Genomic DNA, 14,495 nt, shown 5'->3' on the forward strand with positions numbered 1-14,495 from the left:
TTCTGAAATCAATAAAGGGATATCTAGCTTTCATGTATCCAATGCATACTATAATGTCCAATGTTAGAAAATACCATGCATTTTGTAAGAACTTCCTGTTTGGTGCTAGGGCAAAGAGAATATACTGTATTTACATGTTTTGTAGGTTGAATTACAGGCCCAAAGGGGGCGCTAAAAGTAAAATGTGTATATCAACTTCCGGTGTCAAGGGGGGTCTGGGAGACGAAACGCAAAAAGCGGGCATACCGAACATATCCCGTATTTTCTCCTTGTATACATTTAATTGAAAAACATATATTGGGACGATGCCAAACACCGTTGCAACATCAACAGGACGAACAGCATAACATTGGATGTGCAATTGTACCAGCATATCCTTATTCACTCGACTTGCTAGTTAGCATTAGCTCGCTACCACGACTCCTTCAAGAACAGGCCCCAGCCTGGACTTTGCTTTATCTAACTAGCACATGATAACACGTTTTCTTCGTCAATGTTATTTTCAGTTCTTAGTGTAAACTAGAACCACATCTTTAACTCACCTGGAGTTGTTTATTTTGATATTTCTAAACCGTTGCATTAGTGGTGTGTATTTAGCTAGCGTTTTACCAAGTGTGTTGTGCACTTTTTTTCGCAAGCTAGCGACCGCTCAGCATTCCCGTCCATTTTACAGTCACAACTAACTACCTAGCTAGGACTAGCAAATAAGAAACGGCCATGTCGGATTTCGACGAATTCGAGAGACAACTGTCTGAAAACAAACAAGGTAAGCTAGCTAGTTAATCACTTATATTTTATAACCAGTTTCTAAACTAGCTAGTTAGCAATCGCTTATCATCACAACACAAGATCGCGAGCTGGATAACTAGCTGGTAGTAACGTTGTCTGCTAGAGTCCACACTGTCGCAGCTGTCGTCCCAGGCACATTCGTGTGGCTATAACTAGCAAACCCATTGTTTAAAAGTAACGATATTTCTGTCACTAATCGGCCCTGTTTTGAGCCAGCTGACGTTTTCCAGTTCTGAATGTGTTGAAGTTGCCAGTGCCAATATTAATCCATGAAAAGTTAACATCTCTTGGCCATACAGTAGCTATATCATATGACAGTAAACACGTAACGGTGTCAATCCTCTTGCCCCCTGTACCATCTTCTCTCCTCCCCATCTCTATGGTCCTCTGTAGCTCAGTTGGTAGAGCATGGCGCTTGCAACGCCAGGATAGTGCGCTCGATTCCCGGGAACACCCGTACGTAAAATGTATGCACGCATGACTGTAAGTCGCTTTGGATAAAAGCGTCTGTTTTAATGGCATAGCTATATTATTTTAACTCAACCGTTTTCTCTCCTCCCCCTCTGTTTTCTTTCCTCCCATCCTCTCTCTTTCTATTGCTTCACCGTTCCTTCCCTTTTCTTTCCCTTCCTCCAGCGGAGAAGGACAAGGAGAACCGCCACCACCGTCGCTCCCCCTCTCGCAGCCGCAGCAGAGAGAGGAAGAGGAGGAGCAGAGACAAGGACAGACGCAGCAGGGATCGCCGTGGAGACAGCAAGGAGCGCAGACCGAGACGCAGGTAACTACAGCATTGTCATACTGCACACTCTCAGGTGTGTAAGAGACCTAGTTACGTGCAGGTACTGGTTAGAGTGGGGCTGTCAGCACACCTGATGAGTGAACAGTATCAGGACACTTGAAAATAAGCAACCCAGGCAACACTGACTGTACCTCGTAAAAAGTTTGCATCTGAAATAGAAAGCTCTCAAGCATATTGATACACAGCATTATTCCTCTGTATGAGGTAGCCTACCTATTGTCCTGACAGTGAGATGCAACTTTGTGGCGGAAGACCCACATCTAACAGTGTTCACACACATTGAACATTCAACACCTGGTCCCTGAAGTTGTTTTAGGATGCATTTGTTTTAGTGGAAAGAGCCATAGCGTACACTTACTAGACCTCAGTGTTCTGTAGAAGATTCCAAATCGGTCCCTATCCCTAGGCCCTACTAGTAGATCTGAAAGGAGTGGATGTGGTGAGCGCTCCAGCAGAAGACCATATTGCTTATGCCTATCCAATCCTTTAGGATCTATGTGAAGTTCATACAAACAGTGGCTTGGGGCTAATTTCGAATTGCACTCTAGTTCCACTTCCTGCAGTGGAACTACCTGTGACCAGGGTTGGAGTGAAATGAAATGTGAACTCCTTCCAATGTCATTTCAGCTCACCATCCCAACAACAACCCCAAGAGATTGCTGTAAGGTAATACAGCAAACTAACACAGAGCTTGTTTCTGCATTATTACAATATCACTCCAGTCACTCTAGCAAGTGATCTTTCCTCTGATTGTGTACTATCCACTAATGTTTACGACAGCGTATTATATCCTGTGTATACCATTGTGTGGGAAGGTTTCGGTAAGGGGTTTCTATGGAGAGAGAAAAATGAAACTGTAGGGTCAACTCTGTAATAATGGGTTAGATTTGTAGGCCTCTGTGACATCATCCACTGTAAATGTCATTTAAAAGTAGTATGTCATTTGAAATCACTTGTATTTGTAAAAGGTATAATACTGTAAAACATGAATTCAGAAGTGTAAACCTGGTGTTTGTCATAGATGGGTTAAAGAGAAGCTGTAGGTTTCTCTAAAGGTCTGTATAAGGCTTGACTCAGAGGACATCACAAGTAATGACTTCTATTTGTCATTTTACTTCATCTGTTTCTCCCTGCACTCCTCTGTTGGTTTTTCTGTCCTCACCTCTCCTGTCCTATTTCTCTCCATCAGTCGTTCCCCGCACCGTGAAACGAAGAAGAAGAACAAAGTGAAGAAGTACTGGGACGTCCCTCCTCCTGGCTTTGAACACATCAGTGTGATGCAGTACAAAGCCATGCAGGGTAAGAGAGGAGGCCTCACTTCATCATCCTCTTCCTCTCTCCCTTGTTCTCTCTCCTATTTTCATCTACTCTATTCAACTCTTTGACCCTCGTTTGGCCTCATATTTAACTGAGGTCTTACTAATACTATCTTGTTCTGGAAGCTGTATGAATGTTGTTTTAAATGTGTGACTTCTCCTCAAGCTGCGGGTCAGATCCCAGCCACGGCCCTGCTGCCCACCATGACCCCAGACGGCCTGGCCGTGACCCCCACTCCTGTCCCTGTGGTGGGAAGCCAGATGACCAGACAGGCCCGTCGGCTTTATGTGGGGAACATCCCCTTCGGCATCACAGAGGTCAGTTAGCTCCTGGATGGATGTAGGGACAGAGATCAGAGAGATGTAGTAGGTAAAAGTTGATACATGTTAACAGGATTCTACAGTGCCGCCATTTTACTCGTGTATGTGCCTGAATATGTAGCTGTGCGACCTGGAATTTTTATTTAGGAGGACCATTGTGCCTAGAGAAATTAAGTATTCTAGCTTTTATTTCCTCAAATCTTTTTCATTGTGTTTTTAAATGTCTTTGTTTGTGCCTACATTTTTCACGTGATCCTTGTACGGGGCCATCTGATTCTGTCAGGTTAAGGCTAGGAGGCCGGGGTCATCTGATTCTGTCAGGTTAACATTTACATTTTAGTCATTTAGCAGACGCTCTTATCCAGAGCGACTTACAGTAGTGAATGCATACATTTCATTTTAATTTTTTGTACTGGCCCCCCGTGGGAATCGAACCCACAACCCTGGCGTTGCACACACCATGCTGGCGTTGCAAACACCGTGCTCTACTAACTGAGCCACAGGGAAGGCTGTGGGGGGCCGGGGCCATCTGATTCTGTCAACTAGTATTTCAAGCTCAGGGGATCAGAGTGCATAATAAATACTGTTGTTGTTGGGGTGAGTCTTTTCCAGAGTATTGCCTCAATGTCTCTCCCTCTCCCTGTGTAGGAGTCCATGATGGATTTCTTCAATGCTCAGATGCGTCTGGGCGGTCTCACTCAGGCTCCAGGAAACCCCGTCCTCGCTGTTCAGATCAACCAGGACAAGAACTTTGCCTTCCTCGAGGTGGGTCTCAACACCCACTTGACAATACTCAATACTGGAGAAGAAATGTGACCTTCCTCAATAGTCAAAACAGACTTCTCAAATCAAATCCAACTTTATTTGTCACATGCGCCGAATATAACAAGTGTGGACTTTACCGTGAAATTCTTACTTACAAGCCCTTAACCAACAGTGCAGTTCAAGAAGAAGAAAATATTTACCAAGTAGGCTAAAATAAAAGTTCTAATATAAAGTAACACAATAAGAAGAATAATAACGAGGCTATATACAGGGGGCACCGATACCGAGTCAGTGTGCAGGGGTACAGGCTAGTTGAGGTAATCTGTACATGCAGGTGGGGGCGAAGTGACTGTGCATAGGTAACAAACACAGCGAGTAGCAGCCGTGTACAAGGGGGGGGTCAATGTAAATTGTCCGGTGGTGAATTTTATTAATTGTTCAGCAGTCTTATGGCTTGGGGGTAGAAGCTGTTAAGGAGCCTTTTGGTCCCAGACTTGGCGCTCCGGTAACGCTTGCCGTGCGGTAGCAGAGAAAACAGTCTATAACTGGAGTCTGACAATTTTATGGGCTTTCCTCTGACACCGCCTATTATATAGGTCCTGGGTGGCAGGAACCTTGGTCCCAGCGATGTACTGGGCTGTTCGCACTACCCTCTGTAGCACCTTATGGTCAGATGCCGAGCAGTTGCCATACCAGGCTGTGATGCAACCAGTCAGGATGCTCTTGATGGTGCAGCTGTAAAACCTTTAGAGAATCTGGGGGCCCATGCCAAATCTTTTTAGTCTCCTGAGGGGGGAAAAGGTTTTGTCGTGCCCTCTTGATGACTGTCTTGGTATGTTTGGACCATGATAGTTTGTTGGTGATGTGGACACCAAGGAACTTGAAACTCTCGACCCGCTCCACTACAGCCCCGTTGATGTTAATGGGGGCCTGTTCGGCCCTTTTATCTGAGCTTTATGAAATAATCTGACAGGTGAAAGTTAACCTCTATGGGCTAGGTGGGACGTGACCGTCCCACTCTATTCAACAGCCAGTGGAACAGCGTGGCGTGAAATACAAAAACCTCAAATGCAATCATTTCAATTTTTCAAACATATGACTATTTTACACCATTTTAAAGATAAGACTCTCGCTAATCTAACCACATTGTCTGATTTCAAAAAGGCTTTACAGCGAAAGCAAAACATTAGATTATGTTAGGAGAGTACATAGCCAAAAATAATCGCACAGCCATTTTCCAAGCAAGCATATATGTCACAAAAACCCAAAACACAGCTAAATGAAGCACTAACCTTTGATGATCTTCATCAGATGACACTCCTAGGACATTATGTTATACAATAGATGCATGTTTTGTTCAATCAAGTTCATATTTATATCAAAAAACAGCTTTTTACATTGGCGTGTGATCAGAAAATGTATTCCCACCGAAAACTTCCGGTGAATTTACTAAATTACTCACACGTTGACAAAATGCATAACAATTATTTTAATAATTATAGATACAGAACTCCTTTATGCAATCGCTATGTCAGATTTTAAAATAGCTTTTCGGCGAAAGCACAATATTTTGCAATATTCTGAGTACATAGCTCAGCCATCACAGTGAGCTATTCAGACACCCGCCAAGTTCGAGCACACTAAACTCAGAATTAGTATTAGAAAAATTGTATTACCTTTGCTGATCTTCGTTAAAATGCACTCCCAGGACTGCTACTTCCACAGGAAATGTTGTTTTTGTTCCAAATAATCCATAGTTATGTCCAAATACCTCTGTTTTGTTTGTGCGTTCAGGTCACTATCCAAAGGGTAACGGGCAAGCGCATTTTGAGACAAAAAAATTCAAAATGTTCCATTACCGTACTTAGAAGCATGTCAAACGCTGTTTAAAATACATTTTTTATGGTATTTTTCTCGTAAAATGGCGATAATATTCCAACCGGACAATAGTGTATTCATTCAAAGAGGAAAATAAAAAACAGCGCCGTCGCGTGAATGCGCATATCCAATCTCTTTGTCACCAGGCAGACCACTGAGAAACTGGGCTACTATACTCTGCCCAGAGACAGGAGACGCCTCAATCCGCTTTCTGAAGGCTTTAGAGAACCAATGGAAGCCTTAGAAAGTGCTACGTAACCCCACAGATACTGTAGTTTCGATAGAGAATCAAAAGAACTACAAATTCTCAGACAGGCCACTTCCTGCTTGGAATTTTCTCAGGTTTTTGCCTGCCATATGAGTTCTGTTATACTCACAGACACCATTCAAACAGTTTTAGAAACTTCAGTGTTTTCTTTCCAAATCTACTAATAATATGCATATTCTAATTTCTGGGCAAGAGTAATAACCAGTTTAAATCGGGTACGTTTTTTATCCGGCCGGGAAAATACTGCCCCCTAGCCCAGACAGGTTAACCCTCTACCTTTGTAAAACCTGGTCTGTGTTTGTTGTCCCATAGTTCCGCTCAGTGGATGAGACAACCCAGGCCATGGCGTTCGATGGCATCATCTTCCAGGGACAGAGTCTGAAGATCCGCCGTCCCCATGACTACCAGCCTCTGCCCGGCATGAGCGAGAACCCCAGCGTCTACGTGCCTGGTCTGTCCGCCTGTCTGTCTCTGTCTGTCGGTTTACTGTCCAAACGTCTCTGGCTGCTTCACTCTCCATTTAGTCCATCTTTAAACCTTTCTTAGTCTGGCCTACTTAAACTATTTACCCGTCTCTATAGGATCAGACTGGATGTAGGCTGTTAATATCAACGTTTGGTTGACTTTAAATAACTTTTCTCCTTCTCTGTCTGTGTAGGCGTGGTGTCCACAGTGGTGCCTGACTCGGCCCACAAGCTGTTCATCGGGGGCCTGCCCAACTACCTGAATGATGACCAGGTCAGTGAGCTAACCTTAACCAGCTTAGCCTTCTAACCAGGTCACCTGGAGCCACATACTGGGGTGGGGTGTGCTGGCTGCTCACCTCCCGTGACGTCTGTCTGGCCCAGTGAAAACCTGTTTCCTCACATGCCTAGTCAATGCTGGACGCGGTTAGCAGTGTACTGGAGTAACACTGTTGATGGAAGCCAGACAGCTTGAAAGACCTCCAATAGTCTGAGATGTTAAGTGTCCAACAATGTCTCCTCGTCTGACTGTTCTCCCCTGTCCCTCCCATCTTTTCCCCTCTGATCTCTATGGTAATCTCACCCCTTCTCTCTGTGTTCTCCAGGTGAAGGAGCTCCTGACATCGTTTGGGCCTCTCAAGGCCTTTAACTTGGTCAAGGATAGTGCCACAGGTTTGTCTAAGGGTTATGCGTTCTGTGAGTATGTAGATGTCAACCTGAACGACCAGATCACCATGGAGAATCAGGTAGCTAACCAACCCCTTCACTTTACTTCTTCACACACCATGTCATGGGTTTGGATTTGATCCAGTTTTTTATTTTTCACATTTTTGCAGTATCTCTTCACATTTTTAATTACTTGCATATCAATAAAAATGTGAATGAATGTTAAAGGGGAACTATATTGCTCTTGAGATATTATTAATAAAATGTATGTGTTTCATATATAATACTTCAGCCCCCACAGCAAGAGATGTAACTCTTGACAAAATGATTTAATATGGTTACACTCCCAATAATTCAGGGTAATCTGTTATGATTGAACTGAATTGCAGTAAGAATTTAATAAAACCTTATAAATGACCATCTTTAGAAAGGTAAAAATTCTAAATTCAGCCTTTGATTGGCTTCTTGAAAGGGAGAATTTTAATATATAGTGTAGAAGTGCATAGACCCTGGGGATTGTCCCTGCTGATGATTGACAGCTGTATTAACCACTTGGAGATGCCCTGTCCCCACAGGCCATAGCAGGACTCAATGGCATGCAGCTGGGAGATAAAAAGCTTCTGGTGCAGAGAGCCAGCGTGGGATCCAAGAACGCCACTCTGGTGAGACTGAGATCTGGGCAGGCTGGGAATAGAGTGCTACTGTAGAGAGGGAAGTAGAAGGTAGAGGGGAAACGCTTGGTCCAGGAAGCCTTCAGGACATCTGAGAAAGATACACTTGTGCAGAGGATCTTAGATAGAGCAGAGAGAGGCGAGGGGGAGCATATGTTGTGCCCTTGGGGCGGCCTGTGCTGTGTCTGTTTTACTTTTCCAATCCCTCACGGCATGTTCTGTATCCACCAACACTCCTTCTCCAACCCTCCTCTCTCCCCTCCAGACAAGTATAAACCAGACCCCGGTGACGCTGCAGGTGCCGGGCCTGATGAACAGCTCAATGACCCAGATGGCCGGCCTGCCCACTGAGGTGCTGTGTCTGATGAATATGGTGGCTGTGGAGGAGCTGGTGGATGAAGAGGAATACGAGGAGATCGTGGAGGATGTGAGGGACGAGTGCAGCAAGTACGGCCAGGTCAAGAGCATCGAGATCCCCAGACCTGTGGATGGGCTGGAGGTCCCTGGCACTGGCAAGGTGAGAGAGAGAGGCTTCTGTCTGTCTTCAGCTTCATGGCTTTGCCTTTTTGAATGATCTCCATTGAACCTCCTTACATTTCCTCTCTCTATCCCCCTCTGTCCTATAGATCTTTGTGGAGTTCATGTCAGTGTTTGACTCCCAGAAGGCCATGCAGGGTCTGACGGGCAGGAAGTTTGCCAACCGGGTGGTGGTGACCAAATACTGCGACCCTGATGCCTACCACCGCCGAGACTTCTGGTAGAGGATGGCGACAGACGAGGATAGTGAGGGGGGGTGGATTGCCATATTTCAAATCGACCCCTAACCCCCCACCACCTAGGCACTTGTTTTGACCTGAAAAGGTGTGAGCGACATAATGTTTCACCTAGTCCATCAGAAGGCCAGGTGAAGTACCCAGGGGTAGGGGCTGGGGATCCATTTGGTATTGGGCAAAAGAGAAGGGAGAGATGAAGGGTTTGTATTCTGATGAAAACCAAGAGGGTCATGGGAGGGAGGGAGGGGTGGGGGGGATTGAAAGATTTTTGTGAATTGTGTGTAGTAACAGGTCAGGGGTAAATGATTTTTATACTTTGAGAAAGAGATGGGTCATTCTGGTGGGGGGGGGGGGGGTCTTGCCACACCTTATGGTTTGTATTTAAATGGAGGGAGCCTGTTTTAAGTACTTTAGGAATGTGTGGAGAGGGAAGTGGACTGGTCTACTCTATAAGAGTGGTGGATAGATGGATGGACAGGAGTATTCATCATTTCATATGGGGAGGGGGAGAGGGAGGTGGTGACAGTTTTTATTTGACTCACCAATGTAGATAACATGATCAGATTATTGTTGTGGGAAGGAAAGCTGGAAAGTTATTGACAGGATCAGATGGAAAGCTATTGATAGGATGGAAAGCTATTGACAGATTTTCCTTTCTTCTCAGATTTAGACCTTTACATTTCCTCTCTTCTTTTCTTCCATGTACATCAGACTAAGCCCCTCCCTCACCCTGTGTGTGTAGCGAGAGGGGGAGAGGCTGTAACCATACATAACCAACTCCAATGTCATATTCGACTAATTTATCTGAATGTCAGCTGTTGTGGTGTATACTGTCATACCTTGCATTGTCACCAGGGCCAGAGTTTGAGTACCATACATTTGTATTACTGCCTGTGTCTCTTTGAAGGTTTTGTTTCTTTTTAGATTGAAACCTTTCATCTAGTGTGAATTTATCCATCGCCATTTTTAGCAGGCAAAATAATTCTGTCCCTACACCCTTACCCATAAGAGAGGCTGGGAGAGGGGAAAGGCAGGCTTTTGAAGTTCTGAATTGTTATTTTTGAGTTGTGAGTGGTAAATATTGGATTGGTGTTGAGTAGGGCTTGATCTGGTTCTGATTAAAAGCCTTAATGTTATTTTCATGTCACATTCGAGAGTAAAATATGTGGAGGACTCATTCATGTCTGCTTAGCAAGTTTGTCAATACATGGAGTCATTTCATGCTTTGGTCTTTTCAGGTAATGATTTGAGATTGTTGTCAATATTCAAGTTACTATTGTATTGCTTTGTCTGGAATGAGTTTCTTTTGTTTTGCTTCCTGTTTCAAACCTACCTAGAATAGAATATTGGACCGCTCATACAGAAATCTCTCTTTGTCCCAGGTAGTGTTTGTGTAACTTCTCACCGCAGCAGACAAAATAAAGGTATAAAGACTAATACCAATGTTTCCTGTTCTACTGCCCACAAATAAAATGCACTATTTACTTTGACCAAGTTATCAGGCTTTTAGTAACCATAAAAGTCAGGTGGTATTGTGTGATTGTATACCTCTTCTGTTAAATAATGGGTTTGTTGTCACAGAGGGTGAGATGGAGATAAAAAAATAATCTCTTTAATAACTGAAGGGGAGTGCAGTCTTTTGGACAGGTTCTATTGGAATGTTCAACAAAATGTTCATACTCATCAAAAGGTTCTTCCTTCAACTGTATATATGGTCTCACTTCTTCCTCATCTCCCTCAACCTTTTGTCATTACGACTTCAAGGACCACTGGTTACACTATGGGGTTGAGGGAGTTCCCATGATGCTTTGTGTTCAGACCTAGAGTTGGGCAGTACCAATGAAATGTGACTTCCTCCCTTTCTAAAATTTACTTTTTAAATGTTACCATGTCGTTTTAATTTAATCTTTTTTGGGGGAAGATGTGAATTAATGGAATAAAAAATGGCTAAAACCACATGTAGTTTATAATAGAAGTGTGGATCTTTTATTTAACCTTTATTTAACTAGGCAAGTCAGTTAAGAACAAATTCTTATTTACAATGACGGCCTACCCCTAACGACGCTGGGCCAATTGTGAGGCGCCATATGGGACTCCCAATCATGGCTGGTTGTGATACAGCCTAGAATTGAACCAGGGTTTGTAGTGCCTTTAGACCACTGTGCCACTCGGGAGGCCACAGTTTCTCGTTTTCAGAAGTTGCTGTAACAGGATTTCTGTTGCTCTCTGGATATCACACACTGAAAAGCAGGAGTTGACTAACAGTGCAAATAGACTTGGCTTGTATTTTTACATTTGACTCATTTAGCAAATGCTCTTAGCCAAGACTTCCAGTAGTGAGCGCATACATTTTCATACTGGTCCCCCATGGCAAAACCCACAACCCTGGCATTGTAAGCGCCATGCTCTACCAACAGCCACACGGGACTGATTTTGACTGTTTCTCCATTGAAATGTCAAGGTGACAGGTTCAGAACCACAGTACACATAAACTTGAGCTGACTGGTCAGCAGTATTCATGGGTAGAGGCTTGCCTAAGTGGCATGAAAACAGGTTGACACTGCAGCCTTCAGTACTCCCTCTATATCCACCTGGGGCTTATTCAGGAGGGAACAGCTACAGAAGTGTATAGTGCAGCACAGACATGACACTGGCATGGGAATAATGAACCGTGTCTAAACATCCCATGTCTGTCTGTGCCGTTGCACTCCACTGAGGAAGGCCAGCAATATGGTGCAATCCCTCCAGACCAGGCAGGTAGATGTTGCCAGAAAGCACAGAATCTAAGATCAGTTTGCCCACCCTAATCCCAAGAGGGAAAACAAGACTGTCCTTAGATCAGTGTAAAGGAACAACTTCATCCTACTCTAATGGGAATCACTATAGAGACTCAGGGAAGATCTCAATTGCATACTCATCGCGGCCTCTCTCCTTGTCTCCTCCTCAAAACCCATTGGATGAGAAAGACAGAGGACCTGCCCCTCTGACCTTCTCCTCCAATGGGTTTTGAGAAGGAGACAAGGCGAGAGGATGCGAGGAGTATGCAATTGAGATCTTTCCCCTGTAGCCCACCATAGGAGCCCAGCCCAGGTAGGTCTGATGCTGCAGTAGTATATCCATGTACTGCTGCCCTCTAGTGGGAAGTCTACACCACTGGCGCTGGTCATTGTCATTCTACACCACGCCTCCCCACTGATCTTCATTCAGAAAGATGGAACGCTGCAGTAGCAGAGGGAGAGAGCAACTCTAATCACTACGTCAAGGGATGGAGGCTGTGTGCATGTGTGTGCCTGTGCATGTGTGTGCCTGTGTGTGTGAAAGCAGAGCACAATTTGTAAATGCATAGGTTTAAGGTTCAGATTTCTCTTGTCATGACATCACAGAGCAGTAGATCAAACAAACATTTAGTGTTTTTACTCTTCTATGCAGTCCTTAGTTCAACTATAGAATATCTTATAGATGACCATGCAGTGTGTGTGCGTTTCGTTGTGCGGCCGCGCTCGCGTGCGTTTTGGTGTACGTGCTCGCATGAGTGTGTATGCGTGTGCGTGAGTGTGTGTGGAGTGATGTGTATATGAGAGTCTGAGGATGTTCACATCAGCACACCGTGTATTATAAAAGACCTGAGATTACCACTGTCTTCCTATCAGACCATATGAGGGAGGAGAGGTAAAGCCATACAGCCAGGACAGAGGCACAGTGCCAGAGTCCACTCTACAGCAACTAGAAAAAAGTTACGAAATAAAGCACACAAGTACAATTGTATTTTGACAGGAAAGCTAATTTGCATAGGCAAGATGAAATACTGTAGGCCACCTTTTATGATTGATACCACATTAATTCAATGCATTTCTATGTCAAATCTGTCAGCCCCCCCCCCTTCCCCCATGCCTTGCGTGTTTCTGGACCCTTGCCCACCCACCCTGGGTGCTAGGAAAATGAATCCAGTTGAATGGATGTTTGGCTCTTCATCAAGCCGATATGCCCACCATATTGTCCACTTTCTGATAAGAATCATCACCTACAGAACAAGCGTGTTGTTATGCTGCAATCCCAGGAAGTGGTGAGGAACTGAGATGACTGGTGACTGGGGGGAGGGGTATTCCTGTCAGCCCCGTACCTCATTCGCCAAGTTCCCTGTGACTCTCTCTCTCCCTCTCTATGTTTATCTCTCTCTCTCTATGTTTATCTCTCTCTCTCTATGTTTATATCTCTCTCCCTCTATGCTTATATCTCTCTCTCTCTATGTTTATATCTCTCTCTCTCTATGTTTATATATCTCTCTCTCTATGTTTATATCTCTCTCTCTCTATGTTTATATCTCTCTCTCTCTATGTTTATATCTCTCTCCCTCTCTATGTTTATATATCTCTCTCTCTACGTCTCTCTCTCTCTATGTTTACATCTCTTTCTCTACATCTCTCTCTCTCTCTCTCTCTATGTTTACATCTCTTTTTCTACGTCTCTCTATGTTTACATATATTTCTCTACTTCTCTCTTTATGTTAACATCTCTCTCCTTTCTCTCCCGCTCTATGTTTATATCTCTTTCTCTATGTCTCTCTCTCTCTCTCTCTCTCTCTCTCTCTCTCTAGACAATGCTAGACCTCATGTGGCTGGAGTGTGTCAGCAGTTCCTGCAAGAGGAAGGCATTGATGCTATGGACTGGCCCGCCCGTTCCCCAGACCTGAATCCAATTGAGCACATCTGGGACATCATGTCTCGCTCCATCCACCAACGCCATGTTGCACCACAGACTGTCCAGGAGTCATCAGGAGCATGCCCAGGCGTTGTAGGGAGGTCATACAGGCACGTGGAGGCCACACACTACTGAGCCTCATTTTGACTTGTTTTAAGGACATTACATCAAAGTTGGATCAGCCTGTAGTGTGGTTTTCCACTTTAATTTTGAGTGTGACTCCAAATCCAGACCTCCATGGGTTGATAAATTGGATTTCCATTGATTATTTTTGTGTGATTTTGTTGTCAGCACATTCAACTATGTAAAGAAAAAAAAAGTATTTAATAAGATTATTTCATTCATTCAGATCTAGAATGTGTTGTTTTAGTGATCCCTTTATTTTTTTCTCTTTCTCTACATCTCTCTCTCTCTCTCTCTCTCTCTATGTTTATATCTCTTTCTCTACATCTCTCTCTCTCTCTCTATGTTTATATCTCTTTCTCTATGTCTCTCTCTCTCTCTCTCTCTCTCTCCCTCTATGTTTATATCTCTTTCTCTACGTCTCTCTCTCTCTCTCTCTCTGTTTACATCACTTTCTCTACGTCTCTCTCTCTCTTTCTCTACATCTCTCTCTCTCTCTCTATGTTTACATCTCTTTCTCTACGTCTCTCTCTCTATGTTTACATCTCTCTCTCTCCCTCTCTATGTTTATATCTCTTTCTCTACATCTCTCTCTCTCTATGTTTATATCTCTTTCTCTATGTCTCTCTCTCTCTCTCTCTCTCTCCCTCTATGTTTATATCTCTTTCTCTACATCTCTCTCTCTCTCTCTCTGTTTACATCTCTTTCTCTACGTCTCTCTCTCTCTTTCTCTACATCTCTCTCTCTCTCTCTCTATGTTTACATCTCTTTCTCTACGTCTCTCTCTCTATGTTTACATCTCTCTCTCTCCCTCTCTATGTTTATATCTCTTTCTCTACGTCTCTCTCTCTCTCTCTCTCTCTCTCTCTCTCTCTCTCTCTCTCTCTCTGTGCCATGTGTCATGTGTAACCCAAACTGTGAGCAGTACAGCAGAGCAGGAGCTGGATCATGTGGAGAGCTTCCA

At 44.0% G+C, this 14,495-nt stretch overlaps 1 protein-coding gene across 4 annotated transcripts; it reads left to right on the plus strand.

Annotated features, from left to right (window-relative positions):
* The first annotated feature begins 176 nt into the window (after positions 1-176).
* LOC115188668 (splicing factor U2AF 65 kDa subunit) lies at positions 177-10,675 on the plus strand. Of its 4 annotated transcripts, XM_029747388.1 has the most exons (13): positions 178-766; positions 1,183-1,245; positions 1,426-1,567; positions 2,216-2,254; positions 2,778-2,887; positions 3,071-3,222; positions 3,874-3,990; positions 6,449-6,587; positions 6,795-6,874; positions 7,206-7,346; positions 7,842-7,928; positions 8,203-8,454; positions 8,564-8,891. In XM_029747388.1, exons 1-13 carry the CDS (start codon positions 718-720, stop codon positions 8,696-8,698), a joined length of 1,506 nt encoding a protein of 501 aa, XP_029603248.1. In that variant the 5' UTR covers positions 178-717; the 3' UTR covers positions 8,699-8,891. The 4 variants fall into 4 exon arrangements, with proteins under 4 accessions (XP_029603253.1, XP_029603269.1, XP_029603248.1 ...); XM_029747393.1 differs by lacking the exon at positions 2,216-2,254 and having other exon boundaries at positions 177-766; positions 8,564-10,675; XM_029747399.1 differs by lacking the exon at positions 1,183-1,245 and having other exon boundaries at positions 179-766.
* The last annotated feature ends 3,820 nt before the right edge of the window (positions 10,676-14,495 follow it).

This window comes from Salmo trutta, chromosome 3 (assembly GCF_901001165.1).
Source record: "Salmo trutta chromosome 3, fSalTru1.1, whole genome shotgun sequence".
Classification (NCBI taxonomy): Eukaryota; Metazoa; Chordata; class Actinopteri; order Salmoniformes; family Salmonidae; genus Salmo; species Salmo trutta.

Bases quoted from the DNA above. Each gene is read 5' to 3' on its own strand.
- LOC115188668 (XM_029747388.1), top strand. From the start codon at position 718: ATGTCGGATTTCGACGAATTCGAGAGACAACTGTCTGAAAACAAACAA. The intron at 1,568-2,215 runs GTAACTACAGCA...ATGTCATTTCAG, and splicing joins GAGCGCAGACCGAGACGCAG to CTCACCATCCCAACAACAAC. The intron at 6,875-7,205 runs GTCAGTGAGCTA...TGTGTTCTCCAG, and splicing joins ACTACCTGAATGATGACCAG to GTGAAGGAGCTCCTGACATC.